General features: G+C 41.0%; 1 protein-coding gene across 3 annotated transcripts in view; it reads left to right on the plus strand.

The window, feature by feature from the left end:
• The first annotated feature begins 1050 nt into the window (after positions 1-1050).
• tbc1d22b (TBC1 domain family, member 22B) overlaps positions 1051-25262 on the plus strand; it is a 57323-nt gene continuing 33111 nt past the window's right edge. The window contains exons 1-7 of one of the 3 annotated variants that reach the window (XR_003441292.2): positions 1051-1308; positions 8576-8632; positions 8905-9248; positions 12633-12800; positions 15933-16003; positions 18217-18345; positions 21676-21741. Coding sequence is in view for 2 of the 3 variants with exons in the window: in XM_027151584.2 (XP_027007385.1) it covers positions 1253-1308; positions 8576-8632; positions 8905-9248; positions 12633-12800; positions 15933-16003; positions 18217-18345; positions 21676-21741 (891 nt within the window). In the remaining variant the exon portion in view is untranslated. The remainder of the gene's footprint in view (positions 1309-8575; positions 8633-8904; positions 9249-12632; positions 12801-15932; positions 16004-18216; positions 18346-21675; positions 21742-25262) is intronic. The other 2 variants (XM_027151584.2, XM_027151585.2) reach the window with 2 other exon arrangements.

A 25262-nucleotide genomic window follows, 5' to 3' on the forward strand; every position in this document is an offset into this window, starting at 1 on the left:
TGATTAGTCAGAAAGTGTTAATTAAGCGTCTATAACAGCATCGACGTTAATCCTAGCTAATCTCGGGTATATCGGTTATCGATAAGAATTTACATCGACTTGTACGATTGATGCTGAACATTATTTAACAACAAATGTATAGTTGTTGGAGATTTTTTTAAGACTTTTTAAGTTTATTTAGCATTTTGGAAAGAGCCTCCAGTACCAATGTACATGTACGATGGATGTTTTCTAAGTACATCCATTCACCTATCTATCTATCCATCCATCCATCCATCCATCCATCCATCCATCCATCCATCCATGATTATGATTAGTCAGAAAGTATTAATTAAGCGTCTATAACAGCATCGACATTAATCCTAGCTAATCTCGGGTATATCGGTTATCGATAAGAATTTACATCAACTTTTACGATTGATGCTGAACATAACTATTTAAAAACAAACGTGTAATTGTCCATGACCACTGCTGGGCCCCTGAGCAAGGCCCTTAACCCTCAGTTGCTCAGTTGTAAGTCACTCTGGATAAGGGTGTCTGCTAAATGCCGTAAATGTAAATGTAAATGTAAATGTAATTGTCCATGAGATTTTTTTTGTAAGAAGAGCCAATGCTTTTTGTAAAAATATAGTTTGATTTGCAGTTTCTTTCAAGCTGACTTTTTTTAGTCTGTTTATAATTGCCATAACATAAGTGAGAACAGGAGCTATTGTGTTTCATAACCATTTACACATGAAATGAAATGCATAAATTCCTATAATTCTGTTTAGATTTCTCTTTCTGAACGTCATAGAAAAGTTTAAATAGACATCTGCCTTATGTTTAAGATTGCTGAAGACTGTACCTTAAAAAAAACAAAAAACACTACATACAAAAGAACATTTTGAGTTTGTTTCCCTTATACAAACCATAGACATGCACCTGTCAAAGTCATCACAGAAGAAATCCCGCCTCTTGATCTAACACACGCTTTCCTATTGGTTGACTCCACTGCACCTGTTTGCCTCTTTAACCAATCACGTTTAGACGGAGTGCTGTTCCAAGATGGCGGCGTCCATGTCGAAGTATCATTCTCTTACTTTCTGTTGACATAAACAGCAGGACTGAGTCGCTTAAACTAAACAACGCGTTGTTTCTTTAATGCAGCATCCAAAAAACAATACGCGGTTTTTAATATCCATCCCTGGAGGAAGCACGTCTTCGCTGTAGGGAAAATGGTTTAGTGTTTATTTATTTATATTTATCCGCATTCATGGCCGCCGACAATAAAATTAATTTCTGGAGGAGGAACGCAAAGGATCCAGGAAGGTGAGCTGATGCTTTTAAACAGACATTTCAAGCTTTAAACAGAACCATCTTCTTATATTTCAGTGCTGTATAATGTTTTATTATTGAGCCTCGTGCTCTGTCCTTTATAAACAAAGCTGTTTCTTTGACTTTATTTCACTCTGAATGCTTCCTTTGATCTAAACTTTTATATAGAAGAATATCGAATATAAAAGTGCTTATTTATAATGGATGTCTAAACCCACGTGTGAATGAGATTGTCCAGGTGTGTAGACGTGAGCACACGTGTCCATATGGGATCACAATCAGTCTCACGTGCACTCAGGGGGCAGTTTTTAGGCGTCCAGTTACAGACTGTAACCCATGTGTTATAAATGTTTTATATGCGGCTATTATTTGGGTGGTCAGTGATCCTGACACGACAGAAAAAGAGTTTCGGTCTAGCTGCTTAAGTTAATAAATTCGTGTGATCCTGTGAAAATTGACGCTGATAAAAGTTAAGAGATCACAACTGACAATTAGTACAGTTATGGACTAGCGTTTTGTTTTATTTTGCTTTAAAGTGCTATACAGCCCTCAACCCAACGACTCGGGATGGTTGGGATAGAGATCGAGTAAATTGTTCACTTTTCAGGCACTTTTACACGGACAAATTAGACTCCAGGCATCCGGAAAATGCAAATTCAATTAACGGGCTATTAGCTTAAACCACGATGTGATGTAGGATTGTCACTATTGATTATTTTGATAATTGATTAATAGATCGTTTCTATCTATATATAATCAAGTCAATATTGTACGGCTTAAAATCTTTAATTGCTAACTTTTTCTTCCTTGGAAAAATATTACATCTAAGTGCTAAATAAATATACAAAGTAATCGTACATTTCTCTGCTAATTTTACTGCACCTTTTCTTGTGAGATTCTTGATTTCTGTCATTAACAAACGTTCCTGTAGACTATCACCACCTTGTGTTGTGCGTTGCTTGTCGACTATTTGATGATGTCGATATATTCTCTCACTCACTCATTTTCTACCACTTATCCGAACTACCTCGGGTCACAGGGAGCCTGTGCCTATCTCAGGCGTCATCAGTCATCAAGGCAGGATACACCCTGGACGGAGTGCCGACCCGTCACAGGGCACACACACACTCTCATTCACTCACACATTACAGACAATTTTCCAGAGATGCCAATCAACCTGCCATGCATGTTTTTGGACCGGGGGAGGAAACCGGAGTACCTGGAGAAAACCCCCGAAGCACGGGGAGAACATGCAAACTCCACACACACAAGGCAGAGGTGGGAGTCGAACCCCCAACCCTGGAGGTGTGAGGCAAACGTGCTAACCACTAAGCCACTGTGCCCCCCCCCCCCCTGATATATTAATCGAGGATTTTTTATTTCAGAATCATAGAGTAAACTATAATCTTTTCATATTGACTTCAAAAGTACTAATATTCCTCTAATTGACTTTCTCCAGCACAGATATTGGCTGAGGAGAAATTTCTTGAACAGTAGAATGTTTATTATTTTTAATCGTTAAAATTAATTAAAGAATTAATTAGCAGTAACATTGACAAAACTGAATGAAATAATCACCTTTAATGCAATGCTGGCATACACCTCCTGTTTCCAGATCTATCCATTTTCTATACCACTTAATCCCAGACTGATATGGTGCCAGTCCATTCAACAGCACAGTAACACAAACTCTTTCACACACTACAGACAATGCAAAAATGCTAGTCAGACTACAAGGCGTATCATTGGACCTGGGGGAGGAAACCTGAGAGCCCTGAGGAAACCCCTGAAGCACGGGAAGAACATGCAGACGCCACACACAAAGGCAGGAAGTGGAAATACATCCCTCAACCCTGGGGGCATGAGTCAAACATGCTAACCACTAAGCCATTGCAAACATATTGTAACCTAATTAAAAAATCAAGTGTGACACAAACAATCCATTTATCGTGGCGTGTAAATAGAAACGTTGATGACTCTTAGGACACAAACACAACACGCTACATGATTATACACACCATAACATTCCTTAGTCTCTATTAATGCACTAATTAATGCGTTACTTCTGTAGGAAAGCAGTTAGATTTTCAAGCAATCAAAACAGACGACTGAATAAGTCTTCTGAAGAAATCTACAGAGTAACTTAGGTGCTGAATCACGACAGATTAAAAAAATGGGAACACTGTAGTGAATCACTGTTCTCCTTCTTGTGGGTTAAATATGAATGACTTGCTTAAAAATGGTCGAGGTTTCAATGGTGTGGTTTCTTGTTTCAGTCTCCTTAAAAAAAAGGAAGTCCTAACTGTCACTGCTGACAAACAATCTTAGGTACTTCCCTATAAGTGAACAAGAGTCACAGATGGGTCACGTTTCATAGATTTTATCTGTGTGTGTAGAAACTCCCTACTACATTAAGAAACCGTCTTGTGCAATTGTATATTTCAGTAGGATTAGCCTCAATGCTTGTTCAATGCGGCAGGACGTGTAGAGACTTGATGACGTGTTACCACTTTTTTCTGAACCGACTTTATCAGCGTGGCTCACATTGTCTTACAGATACTACACCCTTCACAGGGACATAGAGCATGACATCAAATCTCCATAGACAGCCTGCTTTTTCTTTTTAATCTTACTCGAATACTTGGGTGTCCTTCAGTGTGTGGGTGGTGGATTTCTAACAAACTGGTTTAAAGTTTTTTTGTTTTGTTTTATTATTAGGTTGTTGGTTTTTTTCTCTCGACACACCTGACAGCTGTTGTTTGGATTTTTCATTACAGTGAATTGTGGAGTTTTAGTTCTGCTCTTATACACTTTAGGGCTTCATCCAAATAAAAACTACAATTTAAAACCAATAATGACATTTTATGTTACCACAGAATTAGAATTTTTTCCTCTTAATTCTCTAGTTTGCTAACTCGGTAGCTTAATAACTCATTAGCTTAATAATTCAGTAGCTTGCTAACTCTGTAGCTCACTAATTATCTAGCTTGCTAACTCGGTAGCTTAATAACTCATTAGCTTAATAATTCAGTAGCTTGCTAACTCAGTAGCTCACTAATTCTCTAGCTTGCTAACTCTCCAACTTGTTAGCTCTCTAATTTGCTTAAATATACATTTAATATTGAAAGTTCTCTCAGTTTTCTCTTAAGCTAATTTTCTCTAAAGCTGCTTTGTTCATTAATTGTTAAAAGCTCTTACAAATTGAACTGAAATGAATAAGGTAGACAATTGAAATGGAATCTAGGCCTCTTTTAGTGAATAAACCAAATTTACTAAAATAATAAAAAGCAAAAACAAATAGATTTAGGAAGAATTGTAGGCAAAAAAATAGAATTTGATGTTCAGTTATGTTACATGTAGTAACAGTATTGAATAGAAGGTGTTGATATTGTGCTTTTTAACCATCATATAAGACAGCGATTTGAAACATGTTGTACTTTTTGTCCTTATATAGTTACTTTTAAAGTTGCAGAATGTCCACAAAACAAGTCAGGTGCATACTTGATCTGTAACTTGCTTTATTATGGCTACAAACAGTCACTCTGTCATGTAGCTAGTTACGGTACTGAGACACCAGGAGGACAAAATTGCCTGTTTTAGATGTTCTCCTTACACCTTTCTCTCTCTTAAAGTGTTAACACCTACTCCGGATCTTATTTCAGAGCTGCTGACGAATAAGATTAAAGAATTTAGCAGCAGTCTGGTCTAATTTCTGCTAATTAAAACCACATTACGCTGCTTACTGAGTAACGTCTGAGTCATACCGACTCTATCCCTCGACTCTCCAAGCTGTCGTCTAACAAACTTCGGTTAATAAATGAGCGCAGCTGCCCTTTATATCTTTGCCAAGGTTTTGCCCAGAGGAGAAAAGCCGACAAGACACGTTAAAAGCAGCACTGAAACACAGCCAAGGCCTCTGATATCCTGCAAGGACACTCAGGACGACACCCCTGACATTTCAGCTGAACCGGTTTTGCAAAACATGAGCGTAGAATCCGTAATGAGCCAAAAGACCCTTAAGGTTAGAGGTGTTTTTTATGTGCAGCATATGTTTGCTGTTTGGAGATCTGTTGTAGCTGCAGGGCAACAGGCGTGCAAGCTGAGGTAATGTTTAGCCACGTGATGATGGATGACGCTAGTGGTCAGATGACGCTAGTGAAGATCGAATGTTAAAAATTATAATATAATTTATATATAATTATATACAATTATATATTATAATATATATATTAATATGTTATTAGAGTCGAGTCGAGTCATTCAGAAACCACATATGAAAAACTTTTCGTTTTGATCGTGAAGGTTATTTTGGAAACCAACGACAAAAACAACAAAAAAGCAAAGATAAAAAAGAACATCAAGTGTTTAGGAAGAACGCCTCATGAAAATACAGAGAATTGTATCAGACAATTTTAAAACGCAAAAAAAATGACACGTTTTTCACTTTTTTGTAGCTGAATCTTAAATGATTTTTTACGTTACAGTATATGTGAAGGGAACTAGGCAGGGCATGTACAGTAGCTGATGTAGCACAAAGGAAAGTGACTAGAAAGCTGTTTGGGATGCAGGCTTTTTTTTAGGTAGTAGATCATTATCTGTTCAAGAGTTTCCATTGTGAAAGTTGTGAAATTTTCATTGTGAAAGCTAAACGATTTCATCATGCAGAAATGTTCATCTACGAAAAATAAATGTCCACAGGAAAGTTTGTATGTCAACCATTTCTGTGATAAGAGGAGTCAGAGAGAGCGTGATATCTATATCAAGCGGTGAGAGTGTGTGAGTGTGGGTGTGAGCTTGTGTGAGTATGTGCACGTGTGTGTGTGTGTGTGTGTGTGTGTGTGTGTGTGTGTGTGTGTGTGTGTGTGTGTGTGTGTGTGTGTGTGTGTGTGTGTGTATGTGAGAAGAATGTGTGAATGAGAGAGTGTGCGAGTGTGTAAGTTCACGTGTGGGTGTGGGTGCACGTTTGTGTGTGTGAGTGAGTGTTGGTGTGAGTGTTTAAGTGTGTGTGTGTTCACATGTGTGAGTGAGTATTTGTGTGTGTGCACATGTGTGCACGTGTGTGTGTATGTGAGAAGAATATGTGTGTGAGTAAGAGAGAGAGTGTGCGAGTGTGTAAGTTCACGTGTGTGAGAGAGTGTGGGTATTTAAGTGTGGGTGCACGTGTGTGTGTGTGTGTGTGTGTGTGTGTGTGTGTGTGTGTGTGTGTGTGTGTGTGTGTGTGTGTGAATGAGTGCTGGTGTGAGTGTTTAAGTGTGTGTGTGTGTTGAACAGGAAGGATTTGTGCCATGTGATGAGAACAGTTGCCTCTGGCAGAGTGATTATAACAGAACATGCCTATTCGGGAAGTTTCCTATTTTCACCCAGTGACACGTTTGGAGGATTATTTGTCTTTGTGTATTAGCGCTCATTGACTTTTAGCACTCATTGATTTTAACATGAACTATATGTTTTGCGGCAGTGAGTTCTTGTGACCGGAATCTGCAAAATACCATCATTGTCTCTGAAATGACTATTTAGCTCCATAATGCCAAGCAAAGATGTTACATTAATCTTCTTAAGGGCAAAGCCTCAACCGTTTGCCCTAGTTTATAAGGATCACTAAAATAAATCACTCTGTTTATGGATTAGTAGTGTGCCAAAATGTACATTATAGCACAGTTTTCCTTGCTGGGCCGAAACACGTAAATAAAGATGCTTTTCCCTGAGATGCTGGTGTAATGAAGTGCTTAATTTGTTCTTCTCTTTGTGTGTGTTATTGCTTTGTTTTGAAATACGTGCAAGAACAGCAGTGATGCAAATATTCACTGATCACAATTCAGGTAAATACAGCAGTTTGGAATCCGAATGATGTGTACTGTATATATGCGTGTGTATCAGTCAGCGTGAAGGAGGTGTGGCCTCTGAGCTTCAGTCAGAGTGAAGGAGGTGTGGCCTCTGAGCTTTAGTCAGAGTGAAGGAGGTGTGGCCTCTGAGCTTCAGTCAGAGTGAAGGAGGTGTGGCCTCTGAGCTTCAGTCAGAGTGAAGGAGGTGTGGCCTCTGAGCTTCAGTCAGAGTGAAGGAGGTGTGGCCTCTGAGCTTCAGTCAGAGTGGAGGAGGTGTGGCCTCTGAGCTTCCGTCAGAGTGAAGGAGGTGTGGCCTCTGAGCTTCCGTCAGAGTGAAGGAGGTGTGGCCTGTGAGCTTCAGTCAGAATGAAGGAGGTGTGGCCTGTGAGCTTCAGTCAGAGTGAAGGAGGTGTGGCCTGTGAGCTTCAGTCAGAATGAAGGAGGTGTGGCCTGTGAGCTTCAGTCAGAGTGAAGGAGGTGTGGCCTGTGAGCTTCAGTCAGAGGGAAGGAGGTGTGGCCTGTGAGCTTCAGTCAGAGGGAAGGAGGTGTGGCCTGTGAGCTTCAGTCAGAGGGAAGGAGGTGTGGCCTGTGAGCTTCAGTCAGAGGGAAGGAGGTGTGGCCTGTGAGCTTCAGTCAGAGGGAAGGAGGTGTGGCCTGTGAGCTTCAGTCAGAGGGAAGGAGGTGTGGCCTGTGAGCTTCAGTCAGAGGGAAGGAGGTGTGGCCTGTGAGCTTCAGTCAGAGGGAAGGAGGTGTGGCCTCTGAGCTTCAGTCAGAGGGAAGGAGGTGTGGCCTCTGAGCTTCAGTCAGAGGGAAGGAGGTGTGGCCTCTGAGCTTCAGTCAGAGTGAAGGAGGTGTGGCCTCTGAGCTTCAGTCAGAGTGAAGGAGGTGTGGCCTCTGAGCTTCAGTCAGAGTGAAGGAGGTGTGGCCTCTGAGCTTCAGGTTTAGCGAGAGTGAAGGAGGTGTGGCCTCTGAGCTTCAGTCAGAGGGAAGGAGGTGTGGCCTCTGAGCTTCAGGTTTAGCGAGAGTGAAGGGGGTGTGGCCTCTGAGCTTCAGGTTTAGCGAGAGTGAAGGAGGTGTGGTTTCTGTGCCTGTCAGTCAGATTGAAGGACATTTAGCTTATGTGTATGCCAGTTATAGTAAAGTAGGTGTAGCCTATGTGTATATCAGTTCCAGTGCAGTAGACGTGGCCTATGTGCATGTTAGTGGTAGTGAAGGAGGTGTGGCCTCTGAGCTTCCGGCCCAGTGAATGAGGTGTGGCTTCTGTGTGTGTGTAATGCAGAATCACATTATTTAACACTCTTGGTTCCAAATATAACCTTCATACTTTGGACCCACCTTAAATAGACAGTTGAAGGAAACAAACTTTGAAATTCACACAGCAGTGTGACCTGTCTCTTTTTTTCTGTCTGTCTCTCTTGCCGTTATTTGCTCTCTCTTAGTCAGAGGCCTATCTACGGGGCGAGGTACCCACCTGTGGACCCTCGGGTACTCTGCTCGTAAGTGCAGCCGCCTGCATGGATATTGAGCCCTCAGTGGATGTTTGACTCCTTAACCTTGTTGTTTTCATCTGTTTCTGTACCTGTGCTCGAATCCATCCCAGTATGTTGCCCATTGACCTAATATCCAAGTCGAGCATTCAATAACACCCCCACCTCCTTTTTTTTGTCCAAAGAATTTTAACAAAATTTACTTGTCTTTATGTTTTGTAAATGTATTTAAACCTTTTTTACTTAAAGTTTTTCATTCCTTTCCTGAACTTTTTCTAAAGGTTCCTTAAAGACACTCCAAAGACGGACGCCGTGAGCGTCAGATCAAAGAAGCCAGCTACGTTCCACGAGTTCGCACGTAGCACCAACGACGCCTGGGACATTGACGATGAGGAAGACGCCAGTTACTTCACTCCACTTGCACATTCCGCTACTGTTCCTGTGCAGTCGCACTCCACAGTCAAAGCACCTCGTCTGAAAGAGACCAACTGCGTGACGGATAAAGAACCAGATCCCAGCCCAGGAAGCGTAGATGTCCAGCGAGATCAGCTGAAGACTGACAGTGAGTCGGTTAGTGGCAGGGTAGTGAAGTCCTGCAGTGACATCCAGCTGAACAGCAATTCAGGTATCTACCCTGCGTACAACATTTTTAACCATGTCCTTTCAAACCAGGAAGATCTCTAAAAAGGGGAAGGTGGCTCAAGTGGTTAAGGTTCTGGGTTGATGATCAGAGGATGGGATTGGGCTGTTGGGCCCTTGAGCAAGGCCCTTAACTCACACTGCTCCAGAAGCACTGTATCATGGCTGCCCCTGGTATGTGAAGAAAGAATTTCACTGTATGTTCGTCTATGTGACAAAATAAAGGCTTCTGAACAAGGTGATAAACGCTCTTTAGGTTTACATGAGTAAGGGTACAACTAATGGCACCTTGCCCTCTTTTTAATGAGCACACTCGCTTTATATACGTCTCTGCATAATATATCATTTCTGTAGAAGTTCATTGGTGGAACAATGGTTACGGGATATTGGTCAGAAGAGCAAGGGTTCAAGTCCCAGCAGCACCAAGCTCTTAACTCATTCTCTGTTGACCCTGAGCTCTGACCCCAATGTCCAAACAAGCTGGGATAATTGAAGAAATAAATTGCAGTGTCCTATAATAAGGATCTGTCCAATATAAAGACATCTGCTCTATCGGAATCATTTGTCTTTGATACAGACCCAAAAACACGTCCTTACACTTCATTCTTGAGGGTTGTCGGGGACTCGATAGCCTAATTGGTTAAGGTGTTTGTTTACCGATTGAAAGGTCATGATTTTGAATTCCATGTCCCTCAATATGTCACTGTTTGGCCCCTGAGTAAGGCCCTTAACCCTCAATTGCACAGTTGTATAAAATAAGGTGTAAATGTAAATCGCTCTGGATAAGGGCATCTGCCAAAATGATGTAAATGTCTTTGTCTTAAATGACAAACAGTTCACCACACAGCAACATTTTTAAGTAACTGACTGTGATCCAAGCGTTCAAGTGGGAGGAGTTGTATAAGGTTTCACACATTTGTTGCTATCAGGCGAAAAATCACCTCCTTCTATTAATATCAAAACAATACACCGATTGACAAAAGAGAACCGGAGAACAGCAGCGTGTGAAAATGACGTACTGTTGTCTCTTTGAGAGCTCGTAACAATGAGATGCACTCTGGTGTGCGTCAGCCAGGCTGATTTTGGGGCGGAGTGTTTGTGTTTGAATAAGTTTTCTGTTCACATTATTCTCAGTTATGTGGAAGGGAAACTACGTCATCGCCCAGATCCACAACCACAACAAAACAACAAGGTGTACAGTCGCTTTACGGATAGATAGATTTTTTCCCTCTAGAAATAAGAAAAATTCCATAAAGTGAAAGAAAGTTGGGAAAAACTATGAAACAAATAAACCAGCGTGACAGGAAACAGCAATGCAAAAGAGAGCACACTCGTAGAGATAGGTTAACAAACACACACACACACACACACACACACACACACACACACACACACACACACACACACACACACACACACACAGACACTCTCTCTCTCTTTCTCTTCCTCTCCAGGAGAAGGCTGAGGGGAGCTTGTTTTGGTATCAGTGTTCAGCTAATTTCAGAAGAGTTCAGTTTTAGATGTGGATACAGAATAAATAGCTGTCTGTCTGTTGATCTCTCCATCTGTCTGTCTCTCTCAGTCTCTGTCTGCCTCTTTGTTTGTCTGTCTATAGCTTGTCTGTCTGTCTGTCTGTCTGTCAGTCTGTCCATCGGTCTATCTCTCTTAGTTTTTATCTGTGTATCTGTTTGTCAGTGTCAATCTATTTCTTCCCCATCTGTCTGTCTGTGTCCTTGACCATCTCTAGATGTGTGTCAGTCTGCCCTGTCTGTCTGCATCTCTGTCTGTCTGTCTGTCTGTCTGTCTGTTTGCATCTCTCTCTATCTAGTTGCCTGTCTGTCTGTCTGTCAGTCTGTCTGTACCTTTCTATATCTAGTTTGTCTGTTTGTCTGTCTGTCTGTACCTTTCTATATCTAGTTGTCTGTCTGTCTGTCTGTACCTTTCTATATCTAGTTGTCTGTCTGTCTGTCTGTACCTTTCTATATCTAGTTGTCTGTCTGTCTGTCTGTCTGTACCTTTCTATATCTAGTTGTCTGTCTGTCTGTACCTTTCTATATCTAGTTGTCTGTCTGTCTGTACCTTTCTATATCTAGTTGTCTGTCTGTCTGTCTGTCTGTACCTTTCTATATCTAGTTGTCTGTCTGTCTGTACCTTTCTATATCTAGTTGTCTGTCTGTCTGTACCTTTCTATATCTAGTTGTCTGTCTGTCTGTACCTTTCTATATCTAGTTGTCTGTCTGTCTGTACCTTTCTATATCTAGTTGTCTGTCTGTCTGTCTGTACCTTTCTATATCTAGTTGTCTGTCTGTCTGTACCTTTCTATATCTAGTTGTCTGTCTGTCTGTCTGTCTGTCTGTCTGTACCTTTCTATATCTAGTTGTCTGTCTGTCTGTACCTTTCTATATCTAGTTGTCTGTCTGTCTGTCTGTACCTTTCTATATCTAGTTGTCTGTCTGTCGGTCTGTACCTTTCTATATCTAGTTGTCTGTCTGTCTGTCTGTACCTTTCTATATCTAGTTGTCTGTCTGTCTGTACCTTTCTATATCTAGTTGTCTGTCTGTCTGTCTGTACCTTTCTATATCTAGTTGTCTGTCTGTCAGTCTGTACCTTTCTATATCTAGTTGTCTGTCTGTCTGTCTGTACCTTTCTATATCTAGTTGTCTGTCTGTCTGTCTGTACCTTTCTATATCTAGTTGTCTGTCTGTCTGTACCTTTCTATATCTAGTTGTCTGTCTGTCTGTCTGTCTGTCTGTACCTTTCTATATCTAGTTGACTGTCTGTCTGTACCTTTCTATATCTAGTTGTCTGTCTGTCTGTCTGTCTGTCTGTCTGTACCTTTCTATATCTAGTTTGTCTGTAGGTCTGTCTGTCTGTCTGTCTGTCTGTACCTTTCTATATCTAGTTGTGTGTGTGTCTGTCTGTCTGTCTGTCTGTACCTTTCTATATCTAGTTGTCTGTCTGTCTGTTTATATCTAACTGTCTGCCTGTCAGTGTATGTCTGTCTGCACCTATCTATATCTGTCTGTCTATCAGTATGTAGCTATTTGTGTGTCTTTGTTTATTCCTATCCTCTGGTCTGACTCGATCTGCCTAGCTGTCTGTCTCTGTCACTACATCTGTCTATCTGAATGTGTGTATCTATCTTTCTCTTTCTATATTCATATATATTGAAAATATTCTGTATTCATCTATTCTCCCTTTCTGTCTGCCCATCCTGCTGTCCGTATCTACCTGCTTGTCTATATCAATCTGTATCTCTCTGTCCATATCTGTCTATATCTACATCTGTAGCTGTCTGTCTATGTGTCTGTCTATCTGTCTTGTCTTTCATGTCTTCATTTCTCTAAGAATTTGTGTGAATCTTGTCCAGAGCGCAGCACTCTACAGAAACAGCAGTCTCTCCCGGTGCGTCCCATCATCCCTCTGATCGCCCGCATTTCAGACCAGAATGCATCTGGAGCTCCACCCATGACGGTGAGAGAGAAGACCCGATTGGATAAGTTCAAGCAGCTGCTGGCGAGTCCCAACACCAACCTGGGTGAGTGTGAAAATATCCAAATCTCATAACTACACCTTATTTAATACACACTTTATCATATGTATACTGTACGTCATCGGTCTCATCCAGTATCCGTGATCGGTCATCTTTTATTGTCCGACATCATCTCTCAAAGGCGTTATTCAGACGTGCATTAAAGGAGAAAGGAACTAAACACATAAGGGAATTATCGTTAAGTAAGTCGAACACTGAGCAAGACGAATGATTGTTATGACTCGAACTTTCAGACTATAATCTTTCTCAGCTTTTTAGTTGCTGGATAATTAGCAGAAGTGCTGAGCAACTCGGCTTGAAGGTTTTTCCTTCGGGACCTCTAACATCAGGAAGCGACGCAAGTCTCGAGCTGGGGGGTGTGTGGGGTTGGTGGGGGTGGGATTTGAACTTTTTCTGTCCCCCAATGTCACTTTTTAAATCTTTTCTTCCTGGGGCATGTGGGAGGCAGGTACAAACAGCAGAGATGGTGGGAGTGCTGAAAGAGAAACTGTTATTTTTGTCTTCCTGGGGTCGTGCTGAGCGAGCCTTCTGTTCTCCAGGCACATTGCTGCGATCAGGCGTTTAAACACACCTCGGAGCTGTCAGAAAAACCTAAACCAAGCCGCGCGAGCGCTTTTGCTCGACGCGGTGCTCTGAGTTTAACGGTTCAATTAAGGGAGAGGGTGCTTTCATCATACCACCAAGTGAAATTGAAACGCTACCTCGAGCTCGGGTGGCTGTGACTGACGTGTTGATGTCACAGCAGGGTGTTGGAACATGTCACTTATCTCTGGAATGCTCTTTTCCTACTTCTTCTTCTTCTTCTTTTTTTATGTGTACTTCTCATAAGTGTGTATTCAAGCAGGATAACAAATTAAGCCTTCTTTTATAGTTGGTAGTAATCGTGACTTGTCTCGTTGTCTCATCTCGGTTTGTCTTCGCGTGACGGCAGGCAGCCAACCAACACCACCGGAGTCGTAGGAGAGTTTTTTTTTGTCGTAGGAGATGTTTTTTTTTTTTTAATGCTGTGTATAAGATTGTTGTAATTCAAAGCTTTTAGAAAGCAGTCACCACCGCCATATGTCGCTCTGCAGTGTTAACAGTGTGAAAAAATACAAGGCAAAAAAAATAACATCTTTTATCTAAATTGGCTGCAATCACCCCGAGGGTCTCGCTGGAGTTTATTTATTAAATTTTTAAGATGTCACTCCTGTAGCGGCTGCCTATTAATTAGCCGGATTCATTATTTAATTTACGCACCTGTCATCATTCGAGAATAATAATGAGAATTTAAAAAAAAATAAGGCAGAGCAAATGGAAGCTTGTGTGCTAACAGATGGATTCTGAGTTTAAGAGGCGTAACCTCTCAGCATGAACAAAGTCCTGCCAAGCTGAAACCGCACGAAGGAACCGGAGAACCTTTGCCATGACTTTTCCCTCGAACCCGGTAACCACGAAGCCTCCAAAATGACACAGAGATAAACATGAGCCTGAAAATAATTCACTTAATTTTTTTTTTTTTAGGTTTGTTGTTATTTTGGGGATGATGTAGAAGCACTTTTGGACATGCTTCTATTTAATATTCATATTTAATTCAGGGAAAAGACCGAGTGATGGATATATTACACGACTGATTGATTGATTTACAAGAAAATTCACCGTAAATAAATAAAATCAATCAATAAATACAATGTATAGTTTTTGATTAAAGTGCCCAGCCGGTGGCTTCAAGTTAATTAGCATCTGGCACGTCTAAATTTGTACATTTATCTTGTTAAGTTCTGTTCTAAAAAGACGGTAGTACTTTCATGGTATGTACACATCATGAATTGGAAGAAGGCAAGATTTTGGAGTCAGTTTGATGCTCTGGCCAGAGTCCTGCTGGGAATCCTTGGGTCCTGCCATTCATGTGGATGTTATTTGTGGACACGAAGTCCATTTCTTCATGGTAACAGTATTCTCTGATAGCAGTGCCCTCTTTTAGCATGATGCTCCCTGTCACACTGCAAAAATTGTTCAGGAACAGTTTCAGGACAATGCGTCAATGAGTTCATGGCCTCCCATCTCCAATCTCCCGATCAGTCTGATTGGTCCTCTGTCTGATCGAGCGTCTCTGGGATGTGCTGGACAAACAAGTTTGATCCATGGAGGCCCAACCTTCACAATGTAGGGCTTATATTATTTGCTGCTAAAGTCTTAGTGCTAGATAACACAACACCTCGTGGAGTACGTAGCTCGATGGTTCAGAGCTGGTTTGGCGGCACAAACAGGATCTACACAATATTAGGCAGGTGGTTTTACCATTATGGCTGATTTGTGTAAATCACAGCACATGAGACAGGGTTAAAAATAAAAAGGAAAGAATTTTTTTACATAACCAGCTCCAACTCCATTTGGCCATTAGAGATGCTCTCTCTCACACACACACACACACACACACACACACACACACACACACACACACACACACACACACACACACACACACACACACACACACACACACACACACACACACACACACACAGACACACACACACTCTCATATTTTCAGTTCCAACAAAATGTTCAAGATGTCAGTCTTGACAATAATAACAACAACAACAACAACAACACTTCATCAAGAACCGCTTCGCACTTCCTGTTCGCAATATGTTGCTTTCAGCACTCCTCCACTCTAAGCCCATTTTTTCCACCTTGCTTTCTTTCCCCAGCCTCACCTTCAGCACAACAGTTAACCTGCCCAGACAAATTTTTGATTGCTTGCTTAATAGCCGGCAGGAGGGTAATTATTTTTAAAATCCGTCCGAGGTTACGGGATGACTTTTTCCTAGAAATTACTACTATACATCATGCTAGGCAATGTTAAGGTGTACCACATCTGCTAATTAAACCTAATAGTTTATTGACACTGAAATAAAATGAGGAATGATGTACGTTATGGTTGTAATCTCAGGAAAATGGCTGAGCGGTTTGTGTTGTTTGGATCGTGGCTCAGATATTTTAATTACGCCCGATCGAACAGGCCATGCTATACGCTAGCTATTGATCTGTTGTACACTGTTGCTGACCAGTAAGGACTGCCTGTGGTTTATAACGTGTACATTTTATTGATTTTAATGTTGTGTGTTTGGACAGAGGACTTACGAAAGCACAGCTGGTCAGGGATCCCACGAGAAGTACGCCCTATCACTTGGAGACTTCTATCAGTGAGTATTCTGTATCACACGTCGACGCTTCGCTGAGGCCCAGTTATATTTCTTTCATGGTATAAAGTTAGATTTTTAAGTCAGATTTGATTCACTTTTATTCGGACAACGCTTCCAACCCCGGACGTTGTCACGAGGCGGCTTTACAGGAATAACAATATTCAGAATAAAACGTTTACATTTAAATTTATCCTAAATGAGCAAAAAATAATTTCTGACGGAGAACATGAGAAGAACCAGACTAACCTGGGTGACACTAGAAAAAATTATTCATAATAATTCAAATAAAAAAAATCATTTATCTCTATATATTTAAAAAATATATATTATTTAAGGTAAAAATTTTGACTTCGTTGCTTGAACGAAAATAGTTTCTACAATATTTTTTTATTTTAATTTACACACGTTTAGGATCAAAGGGGTAGGATAGGAGCGGTTTGTTTATTTATTTGTTTACTTATTTATTATGAATTCTCCCGAATACCATTCTATGTAAACTGTAGAGACTGTTGTATGAAAATCCCAAAGATCAGCAGATTTGGAAAAATACTCAAACGAACCCATCTGGCACCTTCAACCCTGCCGTGTTATAAATGGCAGAGATTTAATTTCTCCCTCATTCTGATGTTCGTTGTGAACATTAACTTGAAGCTCTTTACCTGGATGTACATGATCTTATGCCTGGTACCGCGGTCACGTTATTGGCTGATTGGACTTCGGAAATGAGCAGGTGTGTAACATCCTAATAAAGTGGACGGTGAGCTTATATGTACATTCAGGGACAAACCGGCTTCCTGTCAGCATTCACAGCTCAGATAATTGTGTGGGAAGGCTGATCTATAGGATTAACTTACACATCTGTACTTTGCGATGTACTCTGCCTGTCGATAACACAGAGCTCCACAGGATGGAGTAAACGCCCTTAAACACTCTGTGCTTCATATAGCATTTGCAAACAGATTAGAGATGAAAACACACACACACACACACACACACACACACACACACACAGACACACACACACACACATGGCGAGTGAGCCTTTTTACTACACACACCATTTTCATGACATCCCCCCCCCCCACTATGTGTCATGCAAGCACAGCTAGGCCTTTGTTTACACAAAGTACTCACTCTAATCATTTGCATTCCTTTTTGCGTTTACCTCGGCATTTAATAGCTGTCTACAGGACGGACGAGGACGCAAACGAGACGCGAACGCGAGAGATCGTCACGCACACACACACGCACACACTCGAAAGCTTCAGACGAGAGCTGATGGAGTGCTCGCTAAGTGATTCTGAATCATAGTTATTATTTGTCCATCTCGAGCATGTGACAACACCGTGTTTGTGTTTTACCGTGAGAAAATTATTGTGGAGGAGATAAGAAGCATAGGCCTTCTTTTTTTTTTTTTTTTTTTTTTTTTTTTTACTGAGTGGAAAACATTTGCACCAGATCATAGCATTGGTGGCGGATAGAGAATATCTTTAGGAAGAATGGTGCTTATTGTTCCAGAACTTTAAAAAGTCTCGCCAAGGCTCCAAAACTTACTGAACACTTTCTGTCGGTTTCCCCTTTAAGTCGACACCCGGATGTACAAATTAATTAATTATTTTCTTCTGTAAACCCGGAAAAAAAAGGCATCTTTTGTACAAACAGAAGCTTTTCTCGTTTCCTTCAACAATGACATTGGTGGATGAGAGCGATGTCTAGATTCTCTCTTAGGGTTGAGATCTGGTGTGGAGTGTGAAGGCCAAAGCATATGATCTTACATCGTTTTTATTATCATCAAACCATTCAGTGAGCCCTGCTGGTCTGTGAATAAGGCTCTCTCTCTCTTTCTCTCTTTCTTCGTCCTAGAAAAGAAGGGGGAAGAGCAGGGAGCTCGTCCATCTCGCTCCTCTCGGTAAGAGAGAGAGGATATTTCTCTCCTCTTCTCTCTCGCCTCGAGAGAGAAAGAGAGATCAAGAAGGCTCGCTCTCGCTCTCTCCCAGGGAAGAGAGGAGAGAGAGAGGGAAAGAGCGAGAGCTTTCTCTTTTCTCTCATGCTCTCTCTCTCCTCTCTCTCTCCCTCTCTTTCTCTCTCTCTCTCCCATTTCTCCATCTCTCTCTCTCTATCTTTCTCTCTCTTCTCTCTCTCTCTCTCTCTCTCTCTCTCTCTCTCTCTCTCCCATCTCTCTCTCTCTCTCTCTCATCTCTCTCTCTCTTCAGGGCTACCTGCCAGCTAATATGGAGCGTAGGGAGCTGGTTCTCCAAAGGAAGAGAGAGGAGTACTTTGGCTTCATCGAGCAGTATTATCACTCCAGAACAGACGAGCACCACAGAGACACCTACAGACAGGTAACGTCCTGAATGCTCCCATTTCCCCATTACATTTTTAATAACTGTGTATTGGGACACTTAATGGAGCTCGGAATGTATTAATTAAATAGCAGCAAACACGACGGCATCTCCATGAATGTGTTTTAATTTGTCTAGAGACAATTTAACTTTCTGTGAAGCCCGTATTCATAAATACACACTTACAAGAATAAGCACATTTATACTGTATGTCGGTAATGATGCCTTGTGAGCATTTTTATTATCTCTAATAACATGTTCTAAATAATTCCTTACTAATACAGTATTTTCCGCACTATAAGGCGCACCTAAGAGCCTTAAATTTTCTCAAAAATCGGCCGTGCGCCTAATAATCCGGTGCGCCTTATGTGTGCACTGAGTTCCAGAAATCTGTAAAAATGTTGTGTGACTTTGGTAAACGCTCCGCTCGATTGACTGTCGGACCGTTTCCCACTGACACAGGGACGTAATACGTACACTACGTACGCTGGCAGCGATAAACCAATCAGAGGACATTACGTAATACGTACAGTACGTACGCTTACCTCCGCCACGCCTCCGGTAGGTATACTACCGGTATGTTGCAAAACAACATTTGTTTCTTCCTAACCATTATGTGCTCCACACTCCTGTCCAGTAGGTGGTGGTAAATGCACCTTAAGTTGGTTTGCCATCCGCCAATAAAAATCAGATGCTTACGAGGCACAATTCATACTACAGGCTATCAGTTACTGGGAGTAAATGGGAATAGAGCAGCTGAAAGAATTCAACGTCAATGTATCTGTGGTTCGGGAGTGAAGGAAGCAAGAAAATGTACTGCGCCAAGTTAAGAAGACACAGTAGATGAGGACTTTGGTGGATTTGTGGGAGAAGATTGATTAAAAAATAATGTGTGTGTTGTTAAATAGTAGAATAAAGTTCAACTAAACTCACTGTTTTGCTTCCGTTACCTTTTTTTTTGTAGACCGTATGTTTTAGCATGCGCCTTATAATACGGTGCGCCTTATGTATGGGTTAAGTACAGAAATAGACCTTGTAATTGAGACCGCGCCTTATAACCCGGTGCGCCTTATGGTGCGGAAAATACTGTAAGTAAACTTACTCATATTGTAACACAAGCATCACTGTTATAACTAATAATGACCCAGGCACAATTCTAAACCAATTATAATATTTAATAACCATTACAATGCGTAAGAAATATTTCAAATGTCATCAGTGAGTCCTGTATTTGAGTATATAACGAGTTACAAAGTAGTATTACTAAAGATGCCTGCGTTCTTGTACCTTTAATATGTATCCATTCATCCGAAAACTTGCACGTAATATACTTTTAAACTGATTTATGGCATGGTAATGGGGCACAAATTGTTTCCAAAGCTTTTCAGGAACACTAGGTGCACTTTTCAAGGTTGAATGATAGATATTTAAGGAACGATGACGAAGAATGGTTTAGAGTTTAGTACCATGCTGATTCAGCACTTTGAATAGTCTTTGGAATAAGTTTAGCTACAGCAGTCTTCTACTTTACTCTGCTTTATTTATCGTAGTGGTTCAGGTCGGAAAACATCCTGAATTAGACACCTGCCCATGGCACGTATCATGTGTTTGATACACTTACTGTTGGCCGTTTTGTTTTTCAAGCCATCATACATCAGAGCCATTATTACTTCAGTGTTACTTTGCTATTATGTTCCAATTATTTCATTGGGTTTTTTTTTTTTGGTAAATCACATTCTTATTAGTTTACCATATATTTGTACTGTTTTTACTGGATTTACTGTTAACGAATTCAGATCTATAGTGAATTTTAAAATTATGCTGATGAACTTCAAACCTACTTAGAAGTTGCTCTTAACCTCCTGGTTACACGATTTCTCTTTATTACGTATTGATAGTCTACAGTCTATAGAAAGGAAATGATTTATTATCTGGCTTTTCAGAGTCACCGAATCTTCCTCATACCGTCCCATTGTTGCTTCTGGTTTGCTCGCTAGGAATAAACTTTAGATTTTAAACTTTTATAACTTTTATTTTGAATTTATACAGACACAGCTTTTGTACATTGTTGAAAGTGCTATAAAAAAAATTTATTCAAAGTGGGCGTGGCCTAAACCAGAAGGCTGTTTTTGAGCACATTCTCAGTTCACATCGACCAATGTATTCATATTCGGTTACATCCTAATGGACACGGAATAGCAAGCAGGACGTTTTCTCCCCGCATGACCTTACCTTAAGATAGCTTCATATTTACCTTAACGGGTGTGAATGGCTAGCATTTCAAATAACAGGCGAACAAGGTCGCGAGAAATGTGCGTGTTACTCGCTTTATGTGGCTCCCTGGCAAAGTCTCTGTTAATAACCGCAGCTTATACAGCATGTGTTCTTAATAGACGAGGCTGAGATCGATAAGCTTATAGGTTATAAAAGTCGGGTTAATGGTGCAAGACTGAGACTTGGCAGCCGTGTATTTTATTCTTTTTTTTTTTTCTGTCGCGTCGGTCTGCAGGACAGAGCTGCCCCCAGCCCAGAGCACTTCATTTCCCCCAGCGTGGCACAAATGGGCAGCAGACCTTTAGGGCTGTTTATGAGGTTGTACCGAGCGGTCTGAATGGCCCCTGGCCGTCTGCAAGACACAAAATGACCTTTTAACGTCGACATCGGCTCGACGGCGAGAGCGCTGCCATCGACATGAATACAGAAGCGCTGCACTCCGCTGGCCTCTCTCTGACCTGACCATATGAAGCCGTTTCATTTCCAGTCCGACTCGATGCGATTCAACAAAATGTCTCATTATATACAAAAACAGCAGCTAATGCCCTATTTGTGCTTCCACGTTTGATCCAATTTCTCAGCTGCAGATTACAGCGTTTTGTAATCTTTTCAGTAATGCTAGAGGACCATATAAAGAGAACAGCACAGCAATAACAGTTAGAAAATGGAAAACTGGAAAAGCAGTAAACGAGCGGCGAAATACCGGGAGGGTCGAGTGTTTGTGTGCATTTGAGGAAATGGGATACAAGCGAGCGTTTTCTTTCTAATCCATTTTGGAGTTATGTTTGTTTTCATGGCCTATGGATCTCTCTGAGTGGGCTCGGCTCGTTATGAAGTCCGATCGATGCCGCGCTGTCCGAGCTTGATTGATTTCCCAAACTTACTGTAAGAGCTAAGGCATGAAACTCTATTTAGCTCGTTCTGGCCTTTATTGATTTACCCTGAGTTTTGCCATGAATGCCCATGTTTTTAGACACACTGAATTGGTGTGTGTGTGTGTGTGTGTGTGTGTGTGTGTGTGTGTGTGTGTGTGTGTGTGTGTGTTTTCCTCTCCAGATTCACATCGATATCCCCAGAACGAATCCACTGATTCCTTTGTTCCAGCAGCCGCTAGTACAGGAGGTGAGGCCTGTCCTCTTTTTTTTCTTTCTTTTCCTTTCCTTTCTTTTCCTTTCTTTCCTACCATTTTCCTTTCCTCCACAGTCGTCCCTCGGCTTCTGTATTAAGTGTCTGTACAGAAAAAACTTATTCTTTCTATTTCATTTACACAAACGTGCAGAAGAACTTTCCAGGTCCTCAGTAACAAACAAACCGTGCTTTATGTTTTTGGCTTCTTGTTCTAATTGTTTTTGAACATAACAAAGGAAGGAGAATACCAGAATAATTGTATTTAGTTGCTTTATAATAAGTGAAAACAGGAAGTATTTATTTATTTATTTATTTATTTATTTATTTGGACATACAGCACAATTAACATCGTCCCAGGCAGTTTCTCCTCGCCACTGTCTCATTAAAGTCTCTCACCATCTGGGTTACTCATTAGGGACAGATTTCAAATTTCTAATTTATTTCTGAATATGTATTTTTCTGTACCGCTGCTTTGGGACAGTATCCTCTGTTAAATTACAATTGCTGGTACAATGCAGTGAGATAAGAGCAATAAAACACTTTATTGATGTAGGTCTGATTTTCCAATAACAACACAACCTAATGCGTAACCAAAAAGTTTATTGGCACTGCAGCAAATGGTTATTAAGCTTCAATTGTAAGTGAGATTGGTCTGTGAAACGTGTTAAAAAGAATTTTTTTGGAATAATCCCACATGTTCTACACAGTAGATGGACAGTAGGCTAAAACTCATTAGAGTGTTTGTTTATAAGCCAACACCGGCTTCTCGTCCCGATGCAGAACCTTGTGTTGACCCAGCACTGCTCAAATATCACATAACAAATCCCATTATGGATTTATCTTGTAGTGTTATCCAGGGTGAAGGTCATCATACGGCGTCTCATGCTGTACCTTCGATGGAAGCAGACTGGACTCGTTATTTGTAAATTTCCTGTAGCTGCATTGAGAAAAGACGTTTTTTTTTTTTCTTTTTAAACGTTTTAAAGCTGGCGTCAAATTCACAAATGACACAGTCAACAAAAAATGGCAAACCATATATACATACAAACAATACTAGGCATAGAAGCCCTTATTATTGCAAAATATACATTACAGCACAGTGGAATGCTTTTCTTCACATACGCCAACTGAGGAGGTTGGGGTCGGAGTGCAGGGGCAGCTATGACACAGCACCCCTGGAGCAGGGAGGGTTGAGGGCCTTGCTCAAGGGCCCAGCAGTGGCAGCTTGGCTGTTCTGGGCCTTGAACCCCGATCCTCCGATCAACAACACAGAGCCTTAACCAGTTGAGCCACCACCGCCCCCACGGGAGTGAAAAACGACTTCTTTTAATCAGTCTAAACTAATGAATTATTTTATCGCCAGTCGCGACAAATCTCTCTCTTTAAAGTCTGATATAAATTTAGCTAGTTAGTTAGGATTCGGTTGGCTTTCAGTGTGAGATGTGTTTCGTTCCTTCTGTTGATAACCTTACACAGAATTTTAGTGGCTGTAGAGAAACACCCAACAAATTTTAGATGGTTATTAACAAGCACTTGGGGCATTTCACACATCACACATTTCTCAAAGCAGAAATGGGTTTTATATCATAATTTACTTTGAAAATTGTGTATTTTATATATATATATATATATATATATATATATTTTTTTCTTCCGATGAATATATTGCCCTTAGTAGGCAAAGTAAACACAGAAAGACTAAAACTTCTTATAGCCCTGAGTGTCTACTTTTATATTAAGTGGGACATGAAAAATACATTTAATGCCGAACATGGACACAACAAAACAAGTTCATTTTTTGGCCTCTGGAAAACAGAATTAATGGATAACATGAAAATTCTATGGAATTTTTGAAATTAGTATTAAATAGTATTCTCTGTTAGCAATACGAACATTGTCTTGAGCACATCCACCGTGTTTACGCTCGGAAACCAGGAGCCAATCTGTCCTCTGCTTACTTCGAGTAAGACTCGAGTTGTACGGTTTTGTGCCGAAGAAAGAGCTTAGCAGAGATGAGCAGATTTGGCTGCTACATGCTGATTCGGGACCTTCACATAATTGCAGGTGAACTTTTCTTATTATTTATATCCGTTAGGCATTGGGAATTTTCGGTCGAAAGAGAACTTCATTTCAGCTTGTCACTGATAACATCATCTTCCCAGAAAGGTGTCGAAATTAAGATTTTTGTCGGAGGTCAGGAGAGGATTTCCCATAAGTCTGTGCTTAGACTGAGAGTCAGAGACTGAATGAGACTTTACTGATTTAACCTTCCAACATTCTGATGAGATTCGTTCATGTGACTGAGAGAGACAGTCTGTTTTCATGTGACGCTAACATTTTCTTTTTTACTCTCATTTTTGCATCCACGCCATCCCTCGTTTTTTTACTCGTTCACACTTAGACATTTATATTCAGTCAGTCACTCGTGTACACACTCACTCATTTACTTACTCGCTCACCCACTCGGTCACTCGTTCCGTCACTTACTCGTTCAGTCACTCACTCACCATTCACTCAGTCGTTTACATACTCATTCACTCACTCACTCACTCAGTCGTTTACTCTCTCACTCACTCAGTCAGTAACCCAGTCGTTCACTCACTCACTCACTCACTCACTCACTCACTCACTGACTTACTCACTGACTCGGTCACAAACTCACTGACTCGATCACACACTCACTGACTTACTCACTGACTCGGTCACACACTCACTGACTCGGTCACACACTCACTGACTCTGTCACACAATCACTGACTCTGTCACACACTCACTGTCTCGGTCACACACTCACTGTCTCGGTCACACACTCACTGTCTCGGTCACACACTCACTGTCTCGGTCACACACTCACTGTCTCGGTCACACACTCACTGTCTCGGTCACACACTCACTGTCTCGGTCACACACTCACTGTCTCGGTCACACACTCACTGTCTCGGTCACACACTCACTGACTCACTCACTCACTCACTCACTGACTCACTCACTCACTCACTCACTGACTCAGTCACAAACTCACTGACTTAAACATTGTGCTTGTTTATTTTGTGCCCATGTTCAGAATTGGATGTCTTTGTCGTGTCCCATTCCAGTGGTGCTTAATATAAAGCTCATATGAAATTACACACTCTGCTCTTATCACATATCTTCAAAGTAAATGGTGTTTTCAAACTCATTTCCAGGTCACTTTTGGAAATATACCGGCTTTGCCCATTCATCCAGTTTCTTGTTGCATTTCTCACTAAGTTGTTTTGTAGGGAGATTTTTTTATACACCATCCATGCCGGCTCTTGTAGGTCACATCAAAAGGCTATACTATATAGTAGTACTTTTAGTCGCGAAATCTGTAAATATTCAGCATTATACAATATTTAAAGATAAATAAGGTATAAAACAAAGCAGAACGTTCTGGAAGGGCTTATATATTTAGGAATATTTTTACACTTTAGTGTGCAGTGCTGAGTAACTAACAACAGGGGGTGCTGTAGGTGTGTCATGACATTTTAAACCTG

This window comes from Tachysurus fulvidraco, chromosome 14 (assembly GCF_022655615.1).
Source record: "Tachysurus fulvidraco isolate hzauxx_2018 chromosome 14, HZAU_PFXX_2.0, whole genome shotgun sequence".
Classification (NCBI taxonomy): Eukaryota; Metazoa; Chordata; class Actinopteri; order Siluriformes; family Bagridae; genus Tachysurus; species Tachysurus fulvidraco.